Source organism: Miniopterus natalensis, chromosome 11 (genome assembly GCF_054644295.1).
Source record: "Miniopterus natalensis isolate mMinNat1 chromosome 11, mMinNat1.hap1, whole genome shotgun sequence".
NCBI lineage: Eukaryota > Metazoa > Chordata > Mammalia > Chiroptera > Miniopteridae > Miniopterus > Miniopterus natalensis.
In genome coordinates this window covers 68,510,925-68,538,787 of record NC_142091.1, presented here as the reverse complement: position 1 = coordinate 68,538,787, position 27,863 = coordinate 68,510,925, and the positions used below count along the sequence as shown (strand labels likewise).

The window sequence follows — 27,863 nt, the reverse complement described above, 5'->3', positions numbered from 1 at the left end:
CCAAAGTGAGAGGTAACAGCAATTATTTGATATCAAAGAATAGCTACTTCGGTAGGACTGATTAAGGCAAAAACCGGAATCGTGTTTGGGTTATGAGACGGAGGCAAGGGGTATTCACGTGAAAAAGGAAGGGAAATAATTACATGAACAGAAGGAAGGCATTTCTATTGATGCTAAATAAGCCGAGGAAGACGTTTCTATAGGTGCAAATCAGCTAGGCTATTCTTTAGCTACACGTGGTGGTGCTAATTCTAAGAGTCTTTAATTTTCAGTCCTGGAGTCGGGATGTCTGCCCCCTGTTAGCTCTGAGACAGTTGGAATACAATGTTGCCTTGGCCCAGCTTAAAGGTTATTTTGCCCAAACATGCCACAGGATTGAGGGCTAAGACATGCTGGGCAATTGCTCCAGGACGGCGACTCACTCCATTTTGAAGTCTCTCTGTCTATATTAATTTTCACAGTTCTTTATATCTTAAAAGAGCTAAAAATTTTAAGCCAATACTGCAGTATTTGATTTGGGGGGGGGGGGGGGGCGGGGCGACTGTCTAATAATTGTATTTTATAATAATTTATACTGCTCAATTTGGATTTCTGTATTTGCCATCTCAGGTATATTATTAAAGTGAGAATAATTTTTAATGAGAACAACTAATTACAGATAGTAAGACACATGAGCTAGGCGAGATTCCTGAAATAATATTATCTGTGCAATTTATTTCATAAGTTCAGTATTCATTAACCAATTTATAGGCCAAAATACATTTATCCACTACCTGCTGCATGATGGTACTGGGTAAGTGAAAGATCTTGAGAGATAATGCCTGGTGATAATGTTACTTATTTGACTTTGACGGCTGAATGAAACAGGAGTAAAATTTCAGGGCAAAGTTCAGGCCCAGGCAGGAAGAGCCATAGCAGTTTTATGTAGGTGAGGAATGGCTCCTGCTGTGCTTGCAAAAGGTTACATGTCAGAGTTGAATTTCCAAAAAGGACAATTCAAAGTTTTGTGGTGAGCACTCCACTGGGAATTGGAACAGATATAAATGTTTCTGCTGTAGGTCTGTTTGTAATATGTGGAGTAAAAAGACTCACTTTGCTCTGTCCACAAACAAAAAATAATAATGCATGTTTCTAGAACCCTTCAATTCCATTAAAAGGCAAACCTACTACACATTTTATTGTGTTACTCTGTTTAGACAGCATATGTTCACCATTGCATTCAGCTTTCCTCTTTAATATCATGATATAAAATGCTGGAATTTGAATGGAAATTAAAAATTTCTATATTAATTCTTCAATCTCTTCTAGTCAATAAAAAATAAATCGAAAGGATAAATGATAAATTTCACTATTTTTCCAGATGGAACACCACAAGATCCAACCAGAAGCAGATTTCACTTCAATGATGGAGTTGGTTCTTTGGGGATTTTATTATATCCCAATCTCGGATGTTTCTTTCTGTGATATTTTTCTTGCCTATGTGATAATCCTCATGGGAAAAGGCATCATTATTCTCATAATCAGAGTTCACCAGGCTTTCCAAACCCCAGTGTATTTTTTCCTCAGTAATTTTTTCTTCCTGGAAATCTGTTATGCATCTGTCACTCTTTCTAGAATATTCCTAAACCTTCGGACTCGGAAAAGAAATTTTTTTTTATTTGCCCGTGTTACAAAAGTATGCTTTATCTTTATGCTTAGAAACACAGAATGCTTTTTCCTGATGGTGATGGTCTGTGACCACCACACGGCCATTTATCACGTTCTGCAATATCATCTAGTTATGAACCATCAGCTCTGTATCCTGCTGATGATGACTGGCTGTTGGAAGAGTGGAATTCCAGTCAAGTTAGAGCAGACTTGCCACATTTTCTCTCTGCCACTTTGTGGATCTAACCAAATTAATCACTTCTGTGACATTCCCCCCAGTGCTCATTCAGCATTTCCTGAATGAGATGCTGACCTGACAGCTGCTGTGCTGTTTGTTACAATCCCCTTTTTGTTGACACTTGACTCCTACAGTAAAACCATCTCCACCATCCTGAAGTCGCCACCAGCAACAGAAAGAGCCAGTGCTTTCTCCACTTGCTCATCTCACAGCATTGTTATGGTTTTATCCTGCAGATCTGGAGTCATTACGTATTTATGACCCAGACCCAAGCATTCTTCCAGAACAGACAAATTTCTCTCCCTGTCCTAAACATTGTCGCCCTGATGTCTAACCCCATGACACACATTCTGAGGAGTAAGGATGCTGTGCTGGCCTTGAGAAAATGACTGCCTTAGTGTTCAATGCATTAGCCACTGACTTGAAGGCTTTATCTGTTTTTCCCCTACATCTGCTTTGGTCTAATCAGAAATTATCTTGTGGTTTCCTTTTCTGTCCTAATATGAATTGATTGTCCTCACTCATTCTTGAAATTGCAGTTTTTGGCTGAACTTTCTGATATTAGGGTTATATCCCAAGTGGTTGTATTTCCAATATTTTAGAAAATCTTATATTTAATGGACTAGTCTCTGTCAGTACAAATTCACTGCTGATTTGAGACTGTTTACAGAAAAAAAAATATAGTATCTTTTATCTAGTAATTCATATCCCAATATTTTCCTCTAAAAACCATAGTGTATATTTTAGTTCCTCTCTCCATTTATTGTTATGATTTACTTTAAAAAAAGATATCAGCTAGTAAAGATATTGTAAATGGAAAGCCTTTAGAGAATAATTGTTGAATGATGATATAACATGAACACACTTGAATATGTAAAAGTTTGCAGTGTAGAAAAGTTGACATTTTAATAAATTACATTAGTTTAAATGAGTATAAGTGTGTAAAAAAAAAGAACATGAACCTTACTCCACTAATTCGGAAAAATATTCCAGATAATTTGTAAACCTAAATATGAAATTCTGCACAACTCTTTTCAAGGGTAATGTATATTGTCTTCATGGCCTTGGCTGTGAGAAAAATAGTTTTAACAAGATTAGTAGCCATAGTGCACAACATTAATAGGTTGAACAGAATTGATAAAGAAGTGCTCTTCATCTGAAGAAGCCATTCAGAATGACATTTTCAATGCAAAGTGCCTAATACTACATATATAAAGAAGTGCTGCAAATTCAAAACACAGAAAACTCGGAAGAAAAACTGAAAGGAAACTTGAAGAGGTATTTCACAAAAAGGATAATCCAAATGACCAGGAAAATAAAAATAACTCATTAATAAACAGTAAAAGGCAAATTAAAATCACATGTGATCTATAACACACTCCTCATAAAAACAAAAATATTTTAAGTAAATAAATCAAGACTAACCACCCTGCAGGTGTAAAGGATGTGGAACAACAGAACTCTCGTGGATGAAGGCATGTAGATCCGGACAGCACTCAACAGACAGCCTGCTGTCCTCTAGAGAATCTTTTTAAATTTAATTTAATTTTACTTCATCGTCTAATTAAATGCCTTGGGGGACACTGGTTAATAAGATTACATAGATTGCAAGTACATCATCTGCATATTGCATTGTGTGCCCACCACCCAAAGTCAAATCTTCGGTCACCCTTATTTGACCTCCTTCATCTTTTTCTACTAAACTCCCCACCTCCCTTCCCTCCGGTAATCACCATACTGGTGTCTGTGTCTAAGAGTTTTTGTTTGTCTGTTCGTCGTGTTTGTTCATTTGTTGCTTCTAGTTTTATATCCCACACCTGAGTGAAATCATATGGTTCTGTCTGACTTATTTCACTTAGCATGATATCCTCAAGATCCATCCCTGTTGTCATAAGTGGCAGCGTTTCATCTTTTCTTACGGCTGCGTAGTGTTCCATTGAGAATCTCACTCCTAGGCACGTGCCAGCAGAAATGCATACACATGTGTGCCAGGAACACATCCAAGAATTTTCACCTTTGCATCACTTATAATGTCAAATCCTTCTCAAATTAGAATGGAAAGTGATTGTCACAGCTTCACACACGGGAGAACCAGGCAGTGATCAAAGTTAATAAAACACAATTACGTACAACATGGATCAAGCATATTGTTGAAAAAAATAAGCCATTTACTCTACATATCCTTTTAGTTAAGGTTAAAAGACAGTATTTAGATCACCCATTATATATTTTTTCCCCTCTCCTAAATTCTCTTTAATGAACATATGTTTATAATGAACAAAAATCTAATACTCTTTATTATTTTTATGCCACACTTCTATTTTTCCTGAAATGAATTCAGAAAACGAGTTGCCTTTTACCTCAAAAAAATAATCAACAATAAAAATATATTCCAGCCTGGTGATAGCTCTGAATTGTTTTGGAGAAATGAATCAAACCTACGTAAGGACTTACCGCTAACCAAGCCACATATATTTTCCAACATTTAAAACAAATAAAGAAATAACTTCCATTTCTAGTAAGATTCACTGGGTCATAGCAAGCCAGTCCTCTTGTTGCAAGCACTAGAAAAATTTGCATAAATTATAAAACTCATATTTTAGAAGCATCATAGAGCCCTGGGAGAAAAAAGAATAGATGTCAATATCGAACTTAAGGTCCGTTAAGTCCAAAAGAGACAACCCACATGATTACTTAAACATAGTTTGCTTGCAATCTTTTGCAAGTACTAGCTTGTTGCAATATTCTATTACTGCGTAACTTTATGTGTGTGTATGTTTTATCGATTGATTGAAAAAGTAAACACAATTGTGATATTAGTCAATGGGGTTTGCTTCCTCTTTATATATGAAATGCATAGGCAATGTCTCAGATCTTTTTTTAACTAAATCGTTGTTCAGATTAAATTTTTAAAATTTATCTTTATTGTTGGAAGTATTACAGATGTAATTTTTTATAGATAAAGTTGAGAATCTGTCTATGTGTTTAAGGGGTTATTTTCTTATCTTCTCTGTGAAATGTTCCTTCGTCTGTTTAGTTCATTTTTCTGTTTATATTTTGGACTGTTCCTCGGTACTTAAGAATAAGCCGAGGCCACTTTATTTGAGATAATCATTTGTAATTATTTTCCCATTATACCAATTCTATTTTGATTTTACTTTGGGGGTTTGTTTCTTTTTATCATTAATAATTATTTATTTTTATATAGAATTTTTTTTTCAATTTTTGTGTCCTGCATTCTAAATTTTGAGTTATAGTTAAACTTTCCTTACTCCAAAATTATGAAAACCTTTTTTCTCAGAATTCTTTTACCCTTTCACTCTCTAAAATCTTTAAACTCGTGTATTATTTGGAGTTTTTCTTGCTACAGTATAAGATATTAAGGAAGGTTTATTATTTTTTCCCCTAAGGCTGCTAACTTGTCCCAATAGCATTTGTTTCATGTGTCCATCATTTGCCATTTCGGTAGACCCTCCTCATTAAATGATAAATCCTCACTTGCACTCGAGCCCTTCTCTGGAATGTGTGCTCTGTGCCATGAGAAGCTCCCTCTCTCCATGCAGGATGCTAATTATGAGGCTCAGAGCTCCGTTCCAGCTGACAGCTTGTTGGATGTGCATCTGCAGTAGCTCAGCCCTGGCTGCCTCTCAGCCCCTTGCTGCTCTGTGTCACACCTGGTTCCCCGAGGCCTCTCACCACCCACTGCTCCCTGGTTTTCCATGATGGCAAATGACTCCTGACACTTTGTAATAGACTTTTCTAGTCACTCTCCAGTATCACATGACTACAGGAGTTCCTTCTCTTGTAAATGTTTTCTCTTCATAAGCATAAACCCTTAGAAATCACTGTTTACTAAATAATAGGAAGCAACATCCTATTTTTGTCATAAGAAATTGATTCCAACCCAAGAGTCTTAAACAATACAAGTGTTGAAAAAAATCTGTCCCAGTATTGAAGCCTGGTTGCTTGGCATCTTTTCGATTATCTCAGCTGGACTTATGCCAGATTCTCACTTTATTAGAAGTAAAGTTTGAAAGTATAATTAAAAATGTAAATGTGTTAGGTGGAAGAGATCCCTGGGGTTGAGATGACAACTTTTATTTAAAGAGCACCTGATATTTATAAAGAACAGATTACTTTAAAGGTAGCTTGAATATCTTTGATGAAACAAGTATTTCACCTACATTAATTTGAATATTTAAACCCTCCAAAGTGAGAAAAATCAGCAACATCCCAAATAAGAAAGGTAAATATGAACTACTTTCGAAAATATTAAGCTTTAGTTCATATTTTTAAATTTAAAATTAATATTTAACTTATAGTAGGAAATGTGTCTTTGTATTAAAGCAACTCCTACATATTCTAGTCCTATTAAGTAAAATTTACAATGAAATGATAAGTTGTGATGTTAAATCACTTTATATGCTGAAAACTGTAATACTGAAGAATATTTTCTAGGTATAGGTAATATTATAGAAAACTTCATTTTGAGCCAACACATAACAAATAAGTGTACTCAGCTTGATATTGTAATAGGAGATTTAAAGTAAAACAATCCATGAAATAAAGTACAATGATTAGGAAATCCAAAGGACAATTTATTTCAAAGAAAAAAAAAGATAAAATTAAGGACTTTTTAATATAATAGAAAATTTTAAGTTCTATATTGTGTTTTATTAACTTTAAGGTTTAATTTGATATTTTATATCAAATATATAAATACATCTGAAGCTTGGGTGGCTTTCTATATCTAACAAATTAGAATATTGTACACAATCCCTTAATTATTTGGATTTATTCAGAATAGAGATGGGAATTTAAAATAAAATGAATTTTATTTCCCTTGATTCATAAGAACTGAAATATTTACAGGAATGAAGAGCAATATAGGTAATTTTGTTAGAGCACAAAAGTAAATCTCTGCTTTTTCTACCTTGTCCCCTCTACAGAAAATCATCTACAGACCTTACACACTTCATGCTATAGACCTGTGATTTCATCACCAAAAATTGCATCTGTACAGTTAGAAATTATGTATATTTTAACATCATAAGTCATTTTATTCAAGTAATAAAAGTTAAATTACTTGTATTAAATGCTGCCATTCATAAAAGCGATACATAAAAATTAGAATTGTATTGCATTGTACAGTTATTCTTTTCTCCCTTTTAAGAATAATAATTTCACTTAAACAGTGTTTGTTGCTTTACTTAGTTTTGGAATCAGGCATTTTCTACGACTTATACTGTTCTGAAGTAGAAAGCTAGTCACGGTCCTTGCCTCCAGATCATTTAGTGATAAAAAAAAAAAAAAAAAAGGCATCAAAAGGAAGTAGCCAGATTGCAACACTGTGGACTGAGCAGTGATGTGTAACCTTGGTGTTAGGTCCACAGATTGGAGATGACATACAAGCCAAACTACTGGTGGAGAATTCACGGAGAATTTTTAACACACTGCTGATTGCTTTCAGGTCTCATTCCTTTCTCACTTAAAGATGGGATACAAATAAAAACGAAATTAGAGGGTGTTTTTCATGCCGCTTGGAAGAAAGGGTAAAACTTAGAAAAATAAAATTAGCTTGTAATAGCAGTAACAATAGAACTTAGAAATACTTTTATAAATGTCAGGACTTCTTCAAGTTGCTTTGGATAGATTCCCTGAATTCATTCCTATAACAGTCCTAAGAATTTATAAATTTGTTAGCCAGTTTTAAGCTCCAGTGAGCGATGGCACAGGGAAATCAAGCAACTTGCATGAGGCCACTCAGCTAGCAGGTGGGAAGCTATAACTCAGACCCTGTCCATCTTGGTAGGAATAGATTGCTTATCCGGGACACTATAGTTACTCTATGTTTGGTGGGCATGGTTCAAAGACACCAGGACAGAGAAATGAAAGGCAGGGCTGGGAACCTTGAGTCAAGAGATGCTTGGGATGCAGTACCTAAGGAGGAGCACTTGGGGAACTGTGCAGTGCAGAATCAGCCGGCCCCGAAAAGAAGTGAGTGCCTCTTAAATGAGCACCCGAGGGTGTCACTCACCTTTCTCTAATCCTGGCCCCGGGGAAAGAAAATATTGGAAAAAGTAATCACCCATGAGTAACTCAGTAACTCTATCTAGCACAATTTTGCTAGGCAATGTGTTATACAACACTGGGCTGGGAACTAAAGATTTAAGAACATAATATCATATTCATAATTATAAGCATAGGACCATCATTAATAAACTTTAAAATTGATAGGCAATTTTACCAATATGATTTCATTTCATTATCACAAATAAGGAAGTGAACCTTGGAAAAGTTAAACAATTGCTTTATTTCAAACAGATTCTGCAATTAGGATTGCAGAAAACTAAAAAAAAACTAGCAATCAGAAAACCTTTTGGTAAATGGTCAAAGTATCCATCGTTAGTCTCAATATCTTTATCTCTAAAAAAGAAAAAATGATTACCTAAAGTGTTGTGTTTTAAGGAGCAACAAAGATAGTGGAGGGGCACACAGCACATGGCATAAACATCACAGGCAATATACAGGGTGTCCCCAAAAAAGGTACACGCACTTTAACAGCTGATAGCTCAATTTTGAAAATAAAATATATTTTAATAAACACTGCCTTTATAATTATTCAAAGTGTGTGTATACATTTTTTGGGACACCCTATATTTCTCCCCCAGCCCACACACATATACACAGGTAACCCACACTCCCTGCCATTCCTGTTTCCCCAGGGTTTCCCTCTTTACTGTTTCTATCTGTATTGTGTTCCCAGGCAACTTTTCTAGAATAAAACCCTGTTATATTCCCCAGTCAGTATTCTACTAAAAAATAATTTGTTTTATTCCACTTTGTGCAATAAAATATTCTTTTTTTTTTTTGGTAAACTACCTAATAATATGAACTGCGTACTAAAACATGTATGTTCATGGTAATCGAGTGATGGAAGAGAAATGAAGGGTTGCAACAGGCAGTTGAGAATGTATGAGGAAGACAATTTTTGATACAGAGCTGGATTGTCAAGAAATGCAATTCATTAAAAGAGAGATCATTCGGCAAACCTGCGGGTCTATTTTCAACCACTCCCAGTTTTGCTAGTGTCTGTGCTGAGCAGGACATAGTTTGCTTTATTTTGGGCTATATCTCAGAAAGTACAAACAATGATCTTAAAGGAAATTTCAGGGAATTTTACAGTGATAATAATATCTACACTGAGAAAATGGGAAATATATCAATAGTAACATACTTAAGTTAGAAACAATTGCAGTGATCATGAAAACCAATCTCAATGTGCAGATATAATTTAAAGAACAGGAACTGATCCATGAAGGTAAAAATAAAAGCACACAGTAAATTTCCTCTTTCCACAGATGAAACACCAAGAAAAACCACCAGAAGAGAATCTAACGCAATTGACGGAATTTGTTCTCTTGGACTTTGCAGATGTTCCCCATCTCCAGTGGTTTCTATTTCACTTATTCTTAATCATCTACATCATTATCCTGATGGGCAACGGGACCATACTTCTAACAACAAAACTGGACCCCGCTCTCCAGACCCCTATGTATTTTTTCCTTGGCAATTTTTCCTTTTTGGAAATCTGCTATGTATCAGTTATACTCCCCAGAATGCTCACGAATCTTTGGACCCAGAGAAGAACAATATCTTTAGTTGCCTGTGCTGCACAAATGTGCTGGATTCTTATGCTGGGAGCCACCGAGTGTTTCCTTTTGGCCGTGATGGCCTATGACCGCTACGTGGCCATTTGTAACCCTCTGCACTACCCTCTAGTCATGAGCCACAAGGTCTGTGTCCAGCTGGTGGCTGGCTCCTGGATCATTGGAGTTCCAGTCCAAATAGGGCAGACAGTCCAGATTTTCTCTCTGCCCTTTTGTGGTTCAAACCTCATCAACCACTTCTTTTGTGAAATCCCCCCAATACTCAGGTTGGCCTGCGGGAACACCTTGGTAAATGAAATCCTGGTCTACACAGTTGTCGTGTTGTTTGTCACGGTTCCATTTCTGTTGATTCTTGTCTCCTATGGCAAAATCATCTCTACAGTTCTCAAACTGCCATCAGCCACAAGTCGGGCCAAAGCCTTCTCCACCTGCTCATCTCATCTCATAGTTGTGGCTCTGTTCTTTGGATCAGGCATTATCACATATTCAAGACCCAAGGCCCAAGGCTCAGCAGGAACTGACAAAGCACTTTCTCTTTTCTACACTGTCGTGACTCCCTTATTTAACCCCCTGGTATACAGTTTCAGGAACAAGGATGTCATAATGGCACTGAGAAAACTGCTATGTAAAAAATTTCCTTTATTAAAAAATGAGTCCATTTACAGGAATTGATGTCATATAGATTTTTAATAAAATTTCAACAGCTATTTACCTTAAACTCAATTTATCTATTTCCAAATTAAAAGTTACTTGTAACATTGAGAGACTTTTCTGTCTTCAGTTATACAGTTATGTATGTGTTCACAAGAGCAAATCACTTTTTCTGGGAGTTGTGTAATTTTATTGTGAAATGTTCCTTCTCGGTAAGAAATTCTGACAAAGATCAATGTAATAGACTCAAGTCTACGTTATATCACATATTGGAAACCATATCACTCATTTTCATAGAGTTGTCACAGCCATTTTTAAAACCAGGTGGGCAATGGAACATTAATTAAAATTTTATATAAAGTTAGGCTGAGCAATGACTCTACAGAGAAATTATTTTTTTAGAGAAAAAGCACCTTTCCTTAGGAATGTAGTTTTATAAATGATGTCAGTACAATGATACTAGTGAATATTAGGCTATTGTGTATATAAAATTAAATATTTTTATATAAAACAATCCATTCAGATGATAAAACAACTATTATTAAAATATTTGCATATAATAAGAGGAGCTTGGAAGTATTCATGGAATGTTCACAAGTTATTATTTTTAAGTATATTTTTCTAGAGATGATAGTTGGAATGGGAAAACTAGGGAAAAGAAAATAAATGTTTATAAAAGTAAGTATCTCATATAAAAACACAAATGTCACACACACACTTTGTATACCACACACACACACATTAGAAATGATCAATAAAAATAGAATCATCAATAAAAATATCATGTTAATTACAGAAGTCTCAAAGTAAATCATTCTATTATTTTTATTTTGTCCTACTGAAATTTTGCAGTGTGTTAAAATAAACCAACGGTATTTATGTAATCATACAAAGCAAACAAAAAATTTGTATTCATTGTGAATAAAGAAAATCACAATGGCTATTTTTGTGTGCTACTTCTCTATTTAAGTTATTTTCTAACTTTCAAGCTTATCTAATGAGGCTTCGTATAGACAGGCAACAGACCCCTGCAGCACTAGGACCTGTCACCAACACTCAAAGTTAAAAAGAATACAGCGAAGCCTGCAAAGTTCTTCAGGCTTTCAGCCCATTAAAAATGTCAATTTCGTTCACCTTTATGTGGGTCTGACTCACCCCGTGTAAGTAGGCAAGAGCAGCGTTACTTTCTTCCTGGAATAAAACAGCCAGATGATGTATGAGAAACCCTGATAATAAACCTAAGAAGGAAAATGGACCCTGGCTGAGAGCAAGGCAAGCAATTAATGAGTCACCAAGAATCTCAGATAATGCAGCTCTCAGAAACTATAAAGATCTAATGGAAAGGATCACACATAGGGGAAGAATAAAAGAAAGAAAAATGTAATAACAACAAAAAAATGCAAGAAAATTTCCAGGTAGAAATTAGATGTCTCCTGAAGCTATTATGGGTGGAGAGAACTGAGGCAGAAATTGAGAAGTCCTTTCGTTCTCACTGTCCCTCCTGCCTAATATAGAAAAAAAAAAAAAAAATGTTTAAGAGAGGAGAGGTAACTAAGAAAAGGGAAAAACATTTAAAAATATTGATATCTCTAATAGATGTGAATGAATCCATTTCACTTTATAAAGAAGGGCAAATAGCTATATTCTTAGAGCAATGTTATTTTTTTTTTTAGTAAATAATAAAGTTTCACACAGTAAAAATCAGTGGACAATTTCAAAATTATTTTGTCACTAAACTAGGCAACCAACAACCATATCTAAAGTAGTCACTACATTCCTTCCTGGTAAAAAGAAAAAAACTCATTGTTGCTTCACAATTACCCAAAATATAAATCAAGATCACACATATTTCTGAGTGTACTAAAGCTACAAGATCTCACCAAACAGTTCTTACCGCTTTTAGAGTTTCAGATATTATCAATAGTGATAAAGTCACTCATTTCACTTCTTAGAATACACAGCACTGGGCTCTTTAAAAAGGCAGTCGATGAAACTTCCATCCCCCTTACCAGTCTCCGGGTTCAGATCTCAAAGAGCACCATAGTGATTTCTGAAACAAGTTCAAGTTCAATTAAGTGAAACCTGCTTCATTTCAGTCATCAGTCAACCTTTAGGGGTGAATGGTAATAAGGAGTCAGACTCCACTTTTGATGTTTGAGTGATCATAGGCCCACCTCACCCTCTTTACTTCTGCCCATCTGGACAAGCTGGGGGGGGGGGGGGGGAGTGCTATCCTTCTGGCCGCCGTGAGAACTTCCAACCTCAAAAGGTCTAGCCCACATGTACACTGTAGTGAGCTGAATAATAGCCACACAAGATATCAAGCCACAACTTCTGAAGCATATAAATATTATGAGAAGAGCTTCTTTGCAGATGTTACTAAACTAAGATCTTAAGATGGGAGATTCTCCTGGGTTTTCTGGGTGGGCTCAAAATGCAATCACAAATATCCTCTTAAGAGGAAAGTGGGGGGATGTTTGACACACACAGAAGAAGAGAATGCATGTAATTAGGAGACAGAAATGGAAACGAGGCAGACACAAGCCGGGGAATGCCAGCAGACACCAGAAGCTAGAGGAAGCAATGAACAATTTCTCTTCTGGAGCCTCTGGAAGCAACACAGCCCTGTCAACACCGTGACTTTAGCCCGGTAAAGCTGATTTCTCACTCATAACAGGCTAGACGCGTGTGTTGTCTTAAGTCATTATGTTGGTGACAGCAGCCATGGGGAAACTAACACACATGGGAACCCTCATCCCAGCTCTTCCCACTAACTGCTATGCTAACTCCTAGCCAGGGTCTTTTCTTTTCTCTCTCAGACCATTTTTGGGCTTTCTTGGGAGTCACTATGCTCTCCTCAGAAAGTTATAAACCTTTTCAGACATCGGTCTCAAAATCCGAAAGAAATCTTATGTAATGGGCAGTCTATCCTGACTCTGTGAAAGAATCCTACAGGATGGATGATTCAGATGACAATGACCAAGAGTCCAGAGGGGAGGAGCTGAAAACCACAAAAAATTATTCCCGGCCCTTGCAATCTGGGAGTTTGTATGGTTGTATTTTACAGTTGTTATGGACTTCTTTTCATCTCTCATTTTAATATGTCTTACTAAAATACTTTCTCTTGTTAATTTTGATGAAAAAGGCAGGAAAGTTGGGAGCCAATGTGGCAAAGAACTGAGGACAGTCTCTAGGAACTGCGTACCCCAGCTTCCAGCCAATAGCTAGCAATGAAATGATGCCCTTATTCTTAGAATGGCAAAGAAATTAATTTTGCCAACTTGAACGGACATGGAAATGGATCCTTCCCCAGTCGAGCATTCAGATGATACCCCAGCCTCAGCCAAGGTTTTGCTTGCAACCTTGTGAAGAACCCAGCTAAATTGTGCTCACATTTCTGTCCCACAGAGACTGTGAGATGATAAATAAGTGTTGATTTAATCTTTCACTTTTTGGTAATTTGTTATGCAGCAATAGATAGCTAATATTGATGTCCTTTATCAGCTCAAGAATGCTTTCCTTCTTTTTCTAATTCACTTAGATAATTTATTTTTATTGTCACAATTTAATTTGTCACATTGTTTTTCTGCCTCTATTGAGATAATCTTATGACTTTTCTGTTTTAATCTGTTAATATGGTTAAATAAATTAATTTCTTTTCAGATGTTAATCAACATTGAATTTCTGAAATAAATCCTTCTTGGTCATGTTATATTATCTGTTTATATAGCATTGGATCTAATATTTTACTAAGAAATTTTGTATCTATTTCCATAAGTATTATTAGAATGTAATGGTCTCATTTTTTAAAAGTGCTTCTCAGGTTTCATTTCATTAAGATCACTTTTACTTTATGTTTTTTAAAAAAACAATTAATTGGCATATATTTTATTACATCACTCCATCTGCTCTGCCATGATTACAGCATACCACTCTGCTAAATCCTGGACGGAAAAACCAAATTGTTCTATAATTATCATTCCAAGGCATATTCTATAAGTGAACTTATTTTTAATTATGTACATATTTATTTTCTTCATATCACCATTAGTCCATTAATAGGCTCATTACTTCCTTTCATCTTCTGGGCCAGCTATTGTGCTATATTTGGGGTACAAGAGGTAAATAGAATTAAACATAATCCCTGCATGCAGGGGGCCAGCTGTCCAATGGAAGAAACAGTCATTAATCAAACAAATAAAATAAAACTAGCCACCTTAAATTTCTGAAATGTATTTCTCAGAGTTTGTATTTGAAAGGGAGTTTGGGCTGGGACTCTTTATTTTATTACTTGTTTGTGTGTTTGTTGAAACAATAGAGTCACTTTATAATTATACCTATTTTTTCCTATTAATATGACATTTTAGGATGTTAGAATTCTCATGAAAAGAAAACAACACAGAATATGGAATCTATAGTTGGTAACTGTGCCTTGGTGACTGAGTTTATTCTATTAGGGTTTCCATTTCGCCCTGAACTGCCGATTGTCCTATTTTTCATGTTTCTGACATCGTATGGTATGATTTTAATGGGGAACATTGGATTGATGATGTTAATCAGGATTGATCCCTGCCTTCAAATCCCCATGTATTTTTTCCTTAACAACCTATCCTTTGTAGACCTTCCTTACACCTTAGTCATTGTTCCTGAAATACTGGTCAATTTTCTCTCAGGAAACAAATCTATTTCTTACTATGGCTGTGCCTTGCAGTTTTATTTTTCTGTGCTTTTACAGGCACGGAATCCTTTATCTTTGCTGCTATGGCCTACCATCGCTATATCACCATGTGTAGCCCTTTACGGTACACAGTTGTGACGTCTCGGGGAACCTGTGTACGGATGACTGTGTTGTGATACGTTGGAGGCAACATGAGTTCCTTGGTTCACACACCCTTTGCATTTTTTCTGAAGTGCTGTGATAAAAATGTTACTAACCCTTTTTCCCGTGATCTCCCTGCCCTGCTTAAGCTTTCTTGCATGGATACATCAATTAATGGGTGGCTTCCGGCCACATGGGGCAGCTCAGCAGAAATTATGTGCTTTATCACCACCATCATCTCCTACTTCACCCGCCTCTCAGCCTTAAAGATCTGCTCTCAGCGGGAGGAGGAAGGCCTTCTCTGCATGTGCCTCTCACCTGGCTTCTGTCTTTGAGCGAGAACTTTTCAGATCGCCAGGGAAGCTCAAGCAGGACACTGAGATTCCTCTGTTCTCCAGGGTGTACTGTTTCTGGGATTCTGAGGCGCAGTGGGGAGAAGTATAGAGGGAGAGGAAAAAACAATAGGAGATGCTTCTTGTAGTTATAACATCTCCATATTAACCCATGGCTTTTGAAATTTTACCTATGAACTAGGTACTAGCTTGAGCAGCAACATGGCAGGAGTGGAATTGACTTAGACTGAAGCCCAAGCAAAGATGGGTGTCAGTCCCAGAAGTATCAAGATAGCATCTAACTAACGCATTCTCCCAGAAGACAACTGAAATGTATTTAAAATCAGATTTCATCTGCACCTTAGCTTCTGGTTTCAGATCTAAATCCAATATGTGAACTAAAGAAAACTAAAAAGAAGGGTGAAAGTAGAAGGCTTTAGTGATCCTGATAATGTTCTGTCTCTGTATCTGGGTCCTGGTTACTGGGGTATTTAAAAAAAACAAAAAACAAAAAACAAAAAAAACAAGTTGTATTCTTACCACTTAAGCATTTTCTATATGTACATGCCGTGCCATGACTCACCTACCTAAAGAGCAGCTAAAATGAAAAAGATTCACAATATTAATAGCAAGTACTTGTTTGAATGCCAAATTACTACAGCTGTCACCCATTGACAGAATCCAGAATTGATGTTCAACTTTGGAAGACTGTATGGCAGTTATCTGTTATAGGTGTCCCTAAAATTCCATTCTTAGTTTTGTCCCCAACAGAAATGAGAAACTATGTACTCCCAAAGCTTGGACAAAAATGATCAATGTGGGATTATTTGGATTTGGGGTTTGACAAAAAAATATACAGTATGATTGTTCAGTCTCATATAAACGTAATGTTGAATAAAAGAATGCATGATAGGATAAAACCAGAATGATCTTAATTCTGTATACTTTATAAAAACTATTTGGCATATTGACATCAATTTGTGCCAGGGCCCACGGACAGCCTCTGAAAGGCTTGTGGTTTTCCGATTTTTGCTCAAGGTTTTGATGCATGGACATTTTAACTTTCAAATTTTACTTTCTTTTTAAAAACATATACACACATAACTTTCAAAGGGTTTCTAAAAACAAAGACTATTTACTATCAGTTTGTAGACAACTGCAGGACTTCATTATTAATTTTGAAATCTCTAACAGTTTCTCATACACACACGTTTTCAAAATATTCCTATAAAGTTAATAAAGCATAGGACTTCCATAGAATAATTCATTAAATTATTATCTTCTATTACCAGAAAGTACTAGCTTCCTCATATATATAAGATGTGTTAGGAACTCACAGTCCCTACTTTCCCTGTTTCCTGCAACAGGAAGCCTCACTAAACGTGGTTTTCCTTGGTAGCTTTGCCATGCACTGAACTTATGTGATAATGGTCATTGCCTCTGGGCCAGACAACCATTCCCTGGACGAAGCAGATAAGTAGACAGTTATCTGTGCAGTATTATGTTTGGGGGCACCAGTGATATCAGGAAAGCCATGTAGATACAGAAAATTTTTCTCAATTGTTTGTCTTGGATGTCTTAAATTCTATTTTAAATCTTTCCCCTCACCCCACAGTTAAAGACAGCCATTCTACTAGAACACAAGCCCATTGGGAAGGAATTCGTATTACCCAATTTTCAGCAACATATTGCTACCCAGACTCCAAATTTAATGGGGACTGGGAGTTAGACTACATGTCTGGAGGGCTTCCATGTTTACAAAGGTGAAGTTGGGATCCTGCCTAAAGGAAGTGCAGCCTGAGGAAATTGGCATCCCTGGAGACAGGGAGCACCGGAGGGGAAAGTAAGTACAGGGGGAATCAGAAGAGAGTGACCAAGGATGACCCGCCTCCTCCCAACATGCCCCAGGGAAGCCGAGAATGGTAGTTAAGCTCTTGGGTCTCACCGACACAGCACTCTCTTGCATTTACCTGGTAAAAGATTACTTAGGTGGCTTTTTAAACCACCTAACACATTTTTAAAAGGCCTGTGCTTCTTTCTCAATTACTCAGGAAATAACAGACGACAAGATCTATCATTATATCTGTCACTTATTCCTGAGAGACCAAGCGTTCAGCACCGGTGACCAGACACAGAGGTGGTGATATAACCCAGGCGGCTGAGGAGACAGCGCGGAGCCCTCGCGCAGGCAGATGGAACAGAGGAGGCCGCGTTCTGGAACAGGTGCTGCCACTGACTGCTGTTTTTCTAATTTATATTTTAGATTTCTTTAGTCTTTTTAGCTGTGCTGACTGAAAGCATGGTATAAAACCTAAAGAGGGTGTGAAATATTAACAAACTTTTATTTTCATTGCTTTTAACAGTCTATTTTAAAGACATATACGGAAATAGCAAGGACTACAATGAAACGCAGGTATGGTTCGTGGAGGTGGTAGGACTTTTTTTCATTTTTAATCTCTTACCTGTACTTTTCTATATATTTTTTTTTTTATTTCTTTTTTTAAGGAAAGCACTTTTTTAAAGATGTGTGTACAGGGACAGATACTGAAATGAGTTTACGCCAAGGGTTTGGAGAACTGCTCATAGATCTCTATATCATTATTCAGATTTTCTCCTGTTTTCTACCCTCAGCTGCACTCTCATTATATTCTCACAGAACAGGAGAGGTCATGCACAACATTACATCTAATGTAATTGATTGGATAAAATATAACAGCAGGATGTAGAATTCAATTGGCCTCCCAATGACATATTCTTCTAAAGCAAAGAGAGCATATTTTATAGATAGTCAGGGCAAACAGAATAGAAAAAAACAAGCAATATTTTGATTTTTAGGGAAATGGGGACACAGTTCAGACATGATTTCTCTCTGAGGTCATCAGACTCAGGACATGTGAGGACTTTTATCCTGAGTCTGACACATCTGTTCTCTTTGTGAATAGATCGTGTAGATTCTAGTTGATAAGAGAAAAGTGACTCACACAGGAATACATCAGCCTTTCTTACATCTCTGTCACCCTTGCTACCAGCATGGCCACGGTCAGGTCCCAAGCATTCTTCACTGTCTCGGCTGAACAGCAGCAGCTACCCGAGGGAGCAAGGCTGGCCCTGGCAACCTCTTCTCCAGCAGCCATCACCCTCCCTGCCCCAGTGGGTCCTAAATCACAGACTCTGTCCCTGTTCATTGAGACTGGGAAGGACATGAGGGACTAATAAGGAAGTGGGGCAATGTGATATCCAGAGACCCACCATATCTCTGCCCACTCCACAATTGTGAAAGATGAGGGAAAATACAGCAATATATTCATATTTGTACCTCTCACTTAACTGTATTTCTCTACTACAGGATATAACAATACTGAAAGAGCAACAATCTGGTCAGAAGATGTGCGTTACTGAACCAATGAATTTAAGAACTACTGCCTCAACTATGAAAGCATCAACTTCTTAATCTATAAGAAAGGAGTAAGAAAAATTATAAGTACTACATAGATTGGTATAGAAATAGCATGATTACATATAAAAAAGTGTGCCACAAACTCGGTACAGTGCTGTAGAAATGTGAGAGATATTGTCATTACCATTTACTGATTTATGTAATATAGCACATATTTCCAAATAGGTTTCCTTGGAGAGTCCTAGCATTGTCTACTTCTCTTTCTGATTACTAAATAATATAAAGAATCAGCAGTTTTGCCGTGAAGATAGACTATGTTAACCCACCCATTTTCTCCATGCCAGAGGTTTCCAGACCTGAGTGATGGCTGCTGAGAACTGCACTGTGTTGACTGACTTCATGCTCCTGGGCCTTTCTGGCAGACAGGATGTGCAGCAGGGGCTCTTTGTGCTCTTCCTGCTGGTTTATGGCATCACCGTGATCGCCAACCTAGGGATGATCCTGCTGATCAACACGGACCCCAGACTCCACACGCCCATGTATTATTTCCTGAGCAATCTGTCTTTCTGCGACGTCTGCTACTCCTCCACTGTCTCTCCCAAGATGCTGGCTGATTTCTTATCTGAGCAAAAGAGGATCCCGTATCATTTATGCTTTGTGCAGATGTTTCTTTTCGGTACCTTCGCAGCTGTGGAATGCGTCATGTTGTCAGTCATGGCGTATGACCGTTACGTAGCCATCTGCAGTCCGCTTCTTTATACAACTGCTATGTCCAGGAAGGCCTGCGTCCGGCTCGTGGCCGTTGCCTACGCCGCAGGCTTGATGGACATGACGATCTTCACCTCCTGCACGTTGCCATTATCACTGTGCAATTCCAACGTCATCAATCACTTTTTCTGTGACATCCCACCCTTACTGGCCCTCTCCTCCTCAGATACAGCCATCAGTGAGATAGCGTTGACCGTTTCCTGCAGCTGTGTTGTGGGGACCAGCATCGTCACTGTCCTCCTGTCCTACAGCTACATCCTCGCCACCATCCTCAGGATGAAGTCCGCCGCGGGCAGGCGCAGAGCCTTCTCTACCTGCGCCTCCCACCTCACCGCCGTGGCCCTCTTCTTCGGCACGCTCCTCTTCATGTATTTCCGACCCAGCTCCAGTTACTCCTTGGACACGGACAAAATAGCCTCTGTTTTCTACACAGTTGTCATCCCCATGCTAAACCCACTGATCTACAGCCTTAGAAATAAGGATGTGAAAGGTGCCCTGAGAAAAGCAGTTGGCATGAAACTATATTCTGGGTGAAAGCGTGTTCCCCCAGGAAGTTTTTATTTAGAGATGTTGAGAGCTAAAGTTCAGGTACTTTGACACAGTGTCCTGTAGTCTCACCAGGACAATTCTGGATATTTCTTTACCTATCTTTGTGCCTAAATTGAGTGTGGGATACAGTCATTATTGATCTTAATCTCTTCAAACTAAAGAAGAGTAGTAATAGGTTTAATCTATTATTTTGCAATGAGGGTCTTTTTATACCGCTCTGCTCTGTTCATTGGTATGTCCTAGAGAGATGGGCGTAGTAACATCTCCCTCCATGTGAATTACATTTACCCTCCTTAAAGCTCCATTTTATTTAAACAATGGGTTTAATAAACTTGCTCAGCCAGAAGGGAGTTTAGTGGGTTAAGCTAGGGTTCTTTTGGTAGTCTTCCTATGTATTAGCATCATACTATAAATTTTCCATCATAACACTTAGCAGTAATAAGTAGTAAATAAGTAAGAATAAATTTAAATTCTCCTGCCCTAACTCAAAGTTCCATAAGTGCAAGGTCCTTGCCTATCATGTTCACCATTATTTCTACTTTGCTATTTACATTGCTTATTTTCAGAATACCATTCAAAAACATTCATAGCAGCAATATTTACAATAGCCAAGGTTGGGAAGCAGCCCAAGTATGTGAGTGGATAAAAAAGCTGTGGTTCATTTACACCATGGAATACTACTCAGCTTTAAAAGAGCACAGTCTTACCATGTGCAACAGCATGGATGGACCTGAAGATTATTACGCTAAGTGAACCAGTCAGAGAAAGGCAAGATCCATATCATTTCACTCATTTGTGGAATCTAGTGAACAAAATAAATTAACAAAGTGCAGACAGACTCATGGACACAGACAACAGACAGCTGTCAGAGGGGAGGGAGTTGGGGGCTGGATGAGAAGGGTGAGGGATTAAGCAAAGAAAAAAGACTCATGGACGCAGACAACAATGTGGTAATTAGCAGAGGGAAGGGGGTGGAGGGAGGCAGAAGAGGGTAAATGGGGGATAAACGGTGATGGAAGAGACTTGACTTGGGTGGTGAGCACACGATGCAATATACAGATGATGTATTGTAGAACTATATGCCTGAAACCTGTGTTTTATTGACCAATGCCAACCAAATAAATTCAATTAAAAAATTATTGAATGAGTTAATGTGTGTCCCCTGCAAGACTGATATAAAAAGGAGGGTTTGTCAATGAAGAAGAAAAAACACTTTGTTTTATTTTATTCTAGTATGTCATCTTACACAAAATCCATCTGACCTTCTTTTGGCCTAAGCTGAGTAAGTATCAGGGACAGGGATCATTTGATCTAGAGAACTTCTCGGATCCTCTATGTCTCCTCACTCTGCCCCAATTACATTAGCAGACATCCCAGGGTCAGCAGCTCCAGGTTTATATTGCACTTCATTGTCTTCACATCAGCCTGTGGATTTCCCTTCTGGCCCTCACTCTGATGAACAGATATGGTCCTAGTGACAACTGTACAGAGTTGCATAAATGAAGGATGGGGGTAAAGTAGCCAGATATTCTCTAATATCACTGGAAGAAAGGACTCCATCTCCCTTGAGGTGTCCATAGCATTGTATTAGTTAAAATTATAGAAAAAAACTAAAATGCACAATTTATAGAGTTTAAGTTGTAAAGGAATAATGATTAATAAATGTATGTATTTAAAATAAAATAAAAAACAAAGAACAAAGTTGTATTCACATTAGTATTCAATTTGCAGCAATTTATATTCACTTTCTTATCACCAGAGGTAGGGAATTTAGAGCCGAGAAGGTTGTATAAACAAAACCTGCTATTTCTCCACCACCCCAACCCTAAACCCCTTTGTCTTGTCAGTTCCTCAATTTTTCACATATTTATTGCTTTCTCGTCTAAAAGGTATATAAATTGCCTCCTTTGGTCACTTCTTTAAGTCTCACGTTTCGTTTGGGGCTCCTGTACTTGCAAAATTAAATTCGGTTTTTTTCCTCCTGTTAACTTGTTTTATATCAATTTAATATTAGGCCAATCAAAGAAAACAGAAGAGAAGAGGGAAAAAGTTTCCTGCCCCTACACAGTCAAAAACTCATTGCAGTGAGGGTGGTTGATGTGCAGTTGAGGGAAAGGAATCAGACAATGACCAATGGAAAAAGCTATTGTGAGATTGCCATATTTTTCAAGGGGAAGTGCAAGGGAAGGGAAGGAGGTGTTTCAGAAATGGAAGAAATGGGATAAACAATGAAAAGGGAAAGGTTAAGGTGGGTGATGGGTGGGCAGCTAAATGGCCATCTCAGATGGTGGATAGAAAAAATTGAATTTATTTAAGAAAGGGCCTGGGGAATAGGGATTTCCAAAGGGAAGAGCTACACAGCACTGAGTCAAAGGACACATGAGGGCAGCAAAAATATCCTTGGGACAGTGAGACAAGGAGGAGCATAGAAAAGTAACAGGAGAACCAAGGCTGGGCTGCTCTGGCTCACAGAGAAGTCAGAGAGAGAAGGGGCCTTGGAGACAGATTCAGGGGGTAAGCACTGGATGAGCTGCCGCTGCCCATTGCTCCCCCGGTTGCAAGTCTCATGGGGGTCCCCTCGGAAGGAAGAAGGGGGATGGAGATGGTGCTGGCACACTCCCCTCGTGGGGAGCAGGTGCTGGGGCCTTTTTCCTGAGAGTATATATCTCTTTCTTGCAGGTGGAAATCTTAGGGGAGGTCTCAGGGGAGTGTCTCAATAGAATATTCATCAGCTTTCCAGGGTCCTTGTCTACACTGGTTGATCGGTGCCAGGGTGGGGTCATTAGTTAATGTATCTGGTCCTGAGGCAGCCATGGTGCCACTTGTCTGGTCCTGCTGCTTTTCTGGGCCTGGAGGTGAAATGCAACTGAGGCCTAGATGTTATCTTTAGGGAGGAAATGCTCAGGGGGTCTAAACCGCATGACCAGGGACATGCTAGGGGAGGATATGTTGCCCTGGGGACAAAGATCTTGATATCCCAGTTTTGCGCCTTGCTGGGCATCCAAGGCTTCCCGCCCTTGCGAGTCTCTGTTCCCCAGTTTCTGCACCTGGGCTTCTGCACCTGCCCATCTAACAAGAAGCAGATTGAATTCTGATTGCATAGGCCACCTCCTCTCACTGGAGAGTGTAGGTCCATGGTGGCCATGAAGCACAGCATTAAAATTACCTCTGGGAGAGTCTCACATTGATCACTAGTAGAGAGGGTGAAGAATTAAAGTTCAGCCTTTGCTAAAGTGGTTACAGCATTCACGGGAAAACACAGCACCGGAACCCAATTAGTCATATTCTCAGGACACAGAGACTGAGGGAGAGGCTTAGGGATTTGTCCCAACAGTCAGGAGGTAGAAATAAAGTGCAATCCGCCTATTGCTGACGTACCAGAGCTAAGGACAGAAAGACATGCTCTTTTCAGGTAGGTTTCTAAATGGCTTAATTTAAAGAATGTAGGAGGAAGGAAAACCTTACTTTTGGAAAAACGAAGAATCCAGATTTGAGAATTTTGTTAATGAATCATTTTATATCTGCTCACTCAGTTAAATAAACCTTTCATCTAATGGCCAAACAGTGATATTTCTTTGTTAAACCTGTGTGAATTTGTCTTACCTCATTTGTCATTAGTATAAGAAAATTAAATATCTTATTTATATTTTAATAAAGGCTGAGAAGTAAACCATTACTTTTTATCACTGTCCAAGAGATATTGCTGTACATGTAAATTTAAGGTTTGTTCTTGTCTTTTTCAAATAATAATAGAGGTAACACATTAAAAAATATCAATATATGTTCATCCACACCATCATTTTTAAGTCTAGAAAAAAGAAAAATTAGACCAGTGCCCACATTCAAATTTTCACATATCAAAAGACACGCATAAACATAATGCAGACATAGAAACAAGACAGAATTCTATACATATCTCAAGAACATTTATTTTTCTCCTGTACCTATTTTCATTTAAATGGAAAAGACAGCTTAAAATAAAAAGATATGTAAATTTTCACATTTTATTTGGTTTTCACTTGTCTTTATCACGTCTTAGGCTTGAAGAGGGGTTTGTTCTTTGGCAAAGGTCAGTCATACAAATGGGTTATAAATGCTGGCCCAAACCAGTGAAGATGAGTGATGGAATAGTTCTGTAAAACAAGGTTCAGGTTTCAGTCAACACTAAGATGCCACACACCCAAACAGCACCATAAAAAATTTCATTTAGGTTAGCAAACGGATGGGGGTTAGAGAATGGGACATCTGTAATAGCGTAAATAATAAAGTAAAAAATAATAAAATTAAAATAAAATTTTTTCATTTCCTATCATATGCAGTACCATTGCCAGTGATAAAGTCAAGTTTTTTTCTTTAGTGAAAACATGTAAAGCTATCTGTCCTGTTGGATATCTATTAGTGTTAAAGCTCAAGGACTGTCTCTGAAATGCTTATGTTCCTTTTTAGTTCAGGGTTTAGTTCAGGGATGTTTTCAGTCTGAAAATTAATTTGCTTATTTTAAAAATGATTAAAATTATACATATATATGTATATATAACTTTATAACATTTGATAATAGCAAAGATTATTTACTATCTGATTGTAGACAACTGCACGGTTTCATTATTAATTTTAAATCTTTAGCAGTTAATTTTATAAAATACGGTTTCAAGATATGCTTGTGAAATGAGTAAAGCATACTACATTCATAAAATAGTTAATTAAATGGTTATTTTTTTGGCTAAAACACTACATTGCTTATAGAACTGAGGTAGTTTTAGCAACCCACAGTCCCTTCTTTTTCTTGCAACAGGGAGCCTTAACTAAACCTGGTTTTCCTTGGTAGCACTGTCATGCACTTATATGACAATGGCCCAGGTCTCAGGATAAGACCACCATTTTCTGGAAGAAGGAGTTTATAACTAGACAATTGTTCACTTAGTATTATGCTCAAGGGCACCAGTGATACCAGGAAAGTCATGAAGATACAGATATTTTTTATTTATTTAATTTAAATGCATGTACTTAGATAGCAAGAAATACAACAAAATGGAAGCATGGATTGGGGAGGTGGTAGGACATTCTTATTATTTTAAAATTCTAACCTGTACTTTTGTATATTTTTAAAATATATTCATTTTTACAAGGAAAACATTTTTTGGTGATGTGTCTAGAGAAGTTTAGGCCAAGGGTTTGGAATCCTGCATATTGATCACTCGATCATTATTTATATATTCTCTGTCTTTCATCTACCCTCAACTCCACTTTCTTTATATTCCCACAGAACTGAGGAGGTCATGTGTGATAGTATGCACAACATAATTGATTGGGTAAAATGTAGCAGTGGGACACAGAATTCCATTGGCCTCCCATAGACCACCAACACCAGTGAAGGGATGACCACCACCACTGAAGGGAGGCAGAATTTGGAGATAGTCAAATAAAATAGGGATCGAGGAAAACAGTAAAGCAATATTACAATTTCTAGGGACTTGGGATGGGGGTATATTTTAGACATGACTCTTTCTGGGGTAATGGGGCTGTGGACCAGTGAGTATTTTTAAATGTGTCTTACAGATCTGATCGGTTGGTGAATAATAGATCATGTGGGTTCTAGCAGATTCGAGTTAAAGGACTCAACAAGGTAGTCCATACTCTCTTTCCTTTTGGTCACCTGTGCTAACAGCATCCCAAAGCTATTCATAATCTCCCCTGAGCAGCAGGGCATGGTTAGCCCTGGCATATTCCTGACTGTGAACTCTAACATACTGCTCATGGAGACCCTTCAAACCTCTACTCCAGCAAGCACCATGCTCACTGCTCCAGTGGGTCCTGAATCAGAAACTATCATCTATCTCTTGTTTATTAAGGCTGGATAGGACCTGAGTGGTTAATGGGATATTGGGGGAATGTTATATCTAGGAACATGTAAAAGCTCTACCTGCTTCACAATTTTGATTGATGAGAAAACAACAATGAAATACATCCATTATCTGCACTTCTCAAAAACTACACTTCTCTATCACAGGATACAACATCTCTACAACACTGAAAACAAAAACAATCTTGTCAGAATATGTGGGTTACCTGGACCAACTAATTTTAAGAACTATTGCCTAGAACACTGAGGACATCAATTTCTTAATATAAGATAGAAGTAGTAAAAATTATCCTAAGTACTACATAGGTTGGTGTGAAAATGGCATGATTTATTTTGAATGAAAGTGCACTACACACTCTAGACAGTGCCACACAGATGTAGGCAGTATTATTAGCATGATCATTTCATCAATTTATATGCACTTGGATATATTTCAAGGAAAGTCATTTTACCAGATGCATACCTAGCAATGTTTATCTCTTTCTCTAATTACTGAAGATAGTAATATGATGTCAACCCCACATCCATTTCCTTCTTTCACACCAGGGTTGTCCAGACCTGAGTGATGGCTGCCGAGAACTGCACTGTGTTGACTGACTTCATGCTCCTGGGCCTTTCTGGCAGACAGGATGTGCAGCAGGGGCTCTTTGTGCTCTTCCTGCTGGTTTATGGCATCACCGTGATCGCCAACCTAGGGATGATCCTGCTGATCAACACGGACCCCAGACTCCACACGCCCATGTATTATTTCCTGAGCAATCTGTCTTTCTGCGATGTCTGCTACTCCTCCACTGTCTCTCCCAAGATGCTGGCTGATTTCTTATCTGAGCAAAAAAGGATCCCATATAATTTATGTGCCATTCAGATGTACTTTTTTGGTGCTTTTGCAGATGTAGAATGTCTCCTGTTGGCTGTCATGGCGTACGATCGTTATGTAGCCATTTGCAGTCCACTCCTCTATTCAACTGCCATGTCCAGGGGCATCTGTACCCAGCTCGTGACTATTGCCTACACCACCGGCTTGGTGGACTCGGCCATCCACACCTGTTGCACATTTCGATTGTCATTCTGCAATTCCAACGTCATCAATCACTTTTTCTGTGACATCCCACCCTTACTGGCCCTCTCCTCCTCAGATACAGCCATCAATGAGATAGTGATGTTCGCCTTCATTGGCTGTGTTGTGGGGACCAGCATCGTCACTGTCCTCCTGTCCTACAGCTACATCCTCGCCACCATCCTCAGGATGAAGTCCGCCGCGGGCAGGCGCAGAGCCTTCTCTACCTGCGCCTCCCACCTCACCGCCGTGGCCCTCTTCTTCGGCACGCTCCTCTTCATGTATTTCCGACCCAGCTCCAGTTACTCCTTGGACACGGACAAAATAGCCTCTGTTTTCTACACAGTTGTCATCCCCATGCTAAACCCACTGATCTACAGCCTTAGAAATAAGGATGTGAAAGGTGCCCTGAGAAAAGCAGTTGGCACGAAACTACGTTCTGGGTGAAATTATGTTCCCCCAAGAGGATTTATTGAAAGATTCTGTGCTAAAGTTCAAGTACTGTGGCATAGGTTCCTGTGGCAAACTTCTGGATGTTTCCCATTTCTTAGCTTTGTGTCTAATTTGCATGTAAGGAGCATTAATTATTGAGCTTAGTTTTTTTCTCCAAACTTAGGTAAAGTAATAATAGGTTCACTTCGCTGTTTTGCAAAGAGGGTCTTTTCATGCTCCCCTTCTCTGTTCATGAGCATGTCCCAGTGAGATATCATGCAAATAGTAACCACTCCCCTTGTGTCAATTCAACCATTCTCCTTAAGATTCCTTCATATTTATGGGGTTAATAAACTTGCTCAGTCAGATGAAAGGTTACATGGGTTAAATTAAGTTTGTTTGTCTCCTTCCTATATACTTGTATCACCTTATAAATGTACTAT

At 38.1% G+C, this 27,863-nt stretch overlaps 3 protein-coding genes and 1 pseudogene across 3 annotated transcripts; all 4 read left to right on the top strand.

Annotated features, from left to right (window-relative positions):
• The first annotated feature begins 9,231 nt into the window (after positions 1-9,231).
• On the top strand, positions 9,232-10,227 carry LOC107530256 (olfactory receptor 10AG1-like). Its single transcript, XM_016203945.2, has one exon. The coding sequence runs from the start codon at positions 9,247-9,249 to the stop codon at positions 10,225-10,227; it is 981 nt and encodes a 326-aa protein (XP_016059431.2). The 5' UTR covers positions 9,232-9,246.
• A 4,384-nt stretch (positions 10,228-14,611) lies between these two features.
• LOC107530257 (olfactory receptor 5I1-like) lies at positions 14,612-15,469 on the top strand (annotated as a pseudogene).
• A 3,648-nt stretch (positions 15,470-19,117) lies between these two features.
• On the top strand, positions 19,118-20,056 carry LOC107530258 (olfactory receptor 5AR1-like). Its single transcript, XM_016203947.2, has one exon. The coding sequence runs from the start codon at positions 19,118-19,120 to the stop codon at positions 20,054-20,056; it is 939 nt and encodes a 312-aa protein (XP_016059433.2).
• Positions 20,057-26,496: 6,440 nt separating this feature from the next.
• LOC107530259 (olfactory receptor 5AR1-like) lies at positions 26,497-27,435 on the top strand. Its single transcript, XM_016203948.2, has one exon. It carries the CDS (start codon positions 26,497-26,499, stop codon positions 27,433-27,435), a length of 939 nt encoding a protein of 312 aa, XP_016059434.2.
• The last annotated feature ends 428 nt before the right edge of the window (positions 27,436-27,863 follow it).

What these genes read in the sequence shown, in the direction of transcription:
- LOC107530258 (XM_016203947.2), top strand. Translation starts at nt 19,118, where the DNA reads ATGGCTGCTGAGAACTGCACTGTGTTGACTGACTTCATGCTCCTGGGC.
- LOC107530256 (XM_016203945.2), top strand. Translation starts at nt 9,247, where the DNA reads ATGAAACACCAAGAAAAACCACCAGAAGAGAATCTAACGCAATTGACG.
- LOC107530259 (XM_016203948.2), top strand. Translation starts at nt 26,497, where the DNA reads ATGGCTGCCGAGAACTGCACTGTGTTGACTGACTTCATGCTCCTGGGC.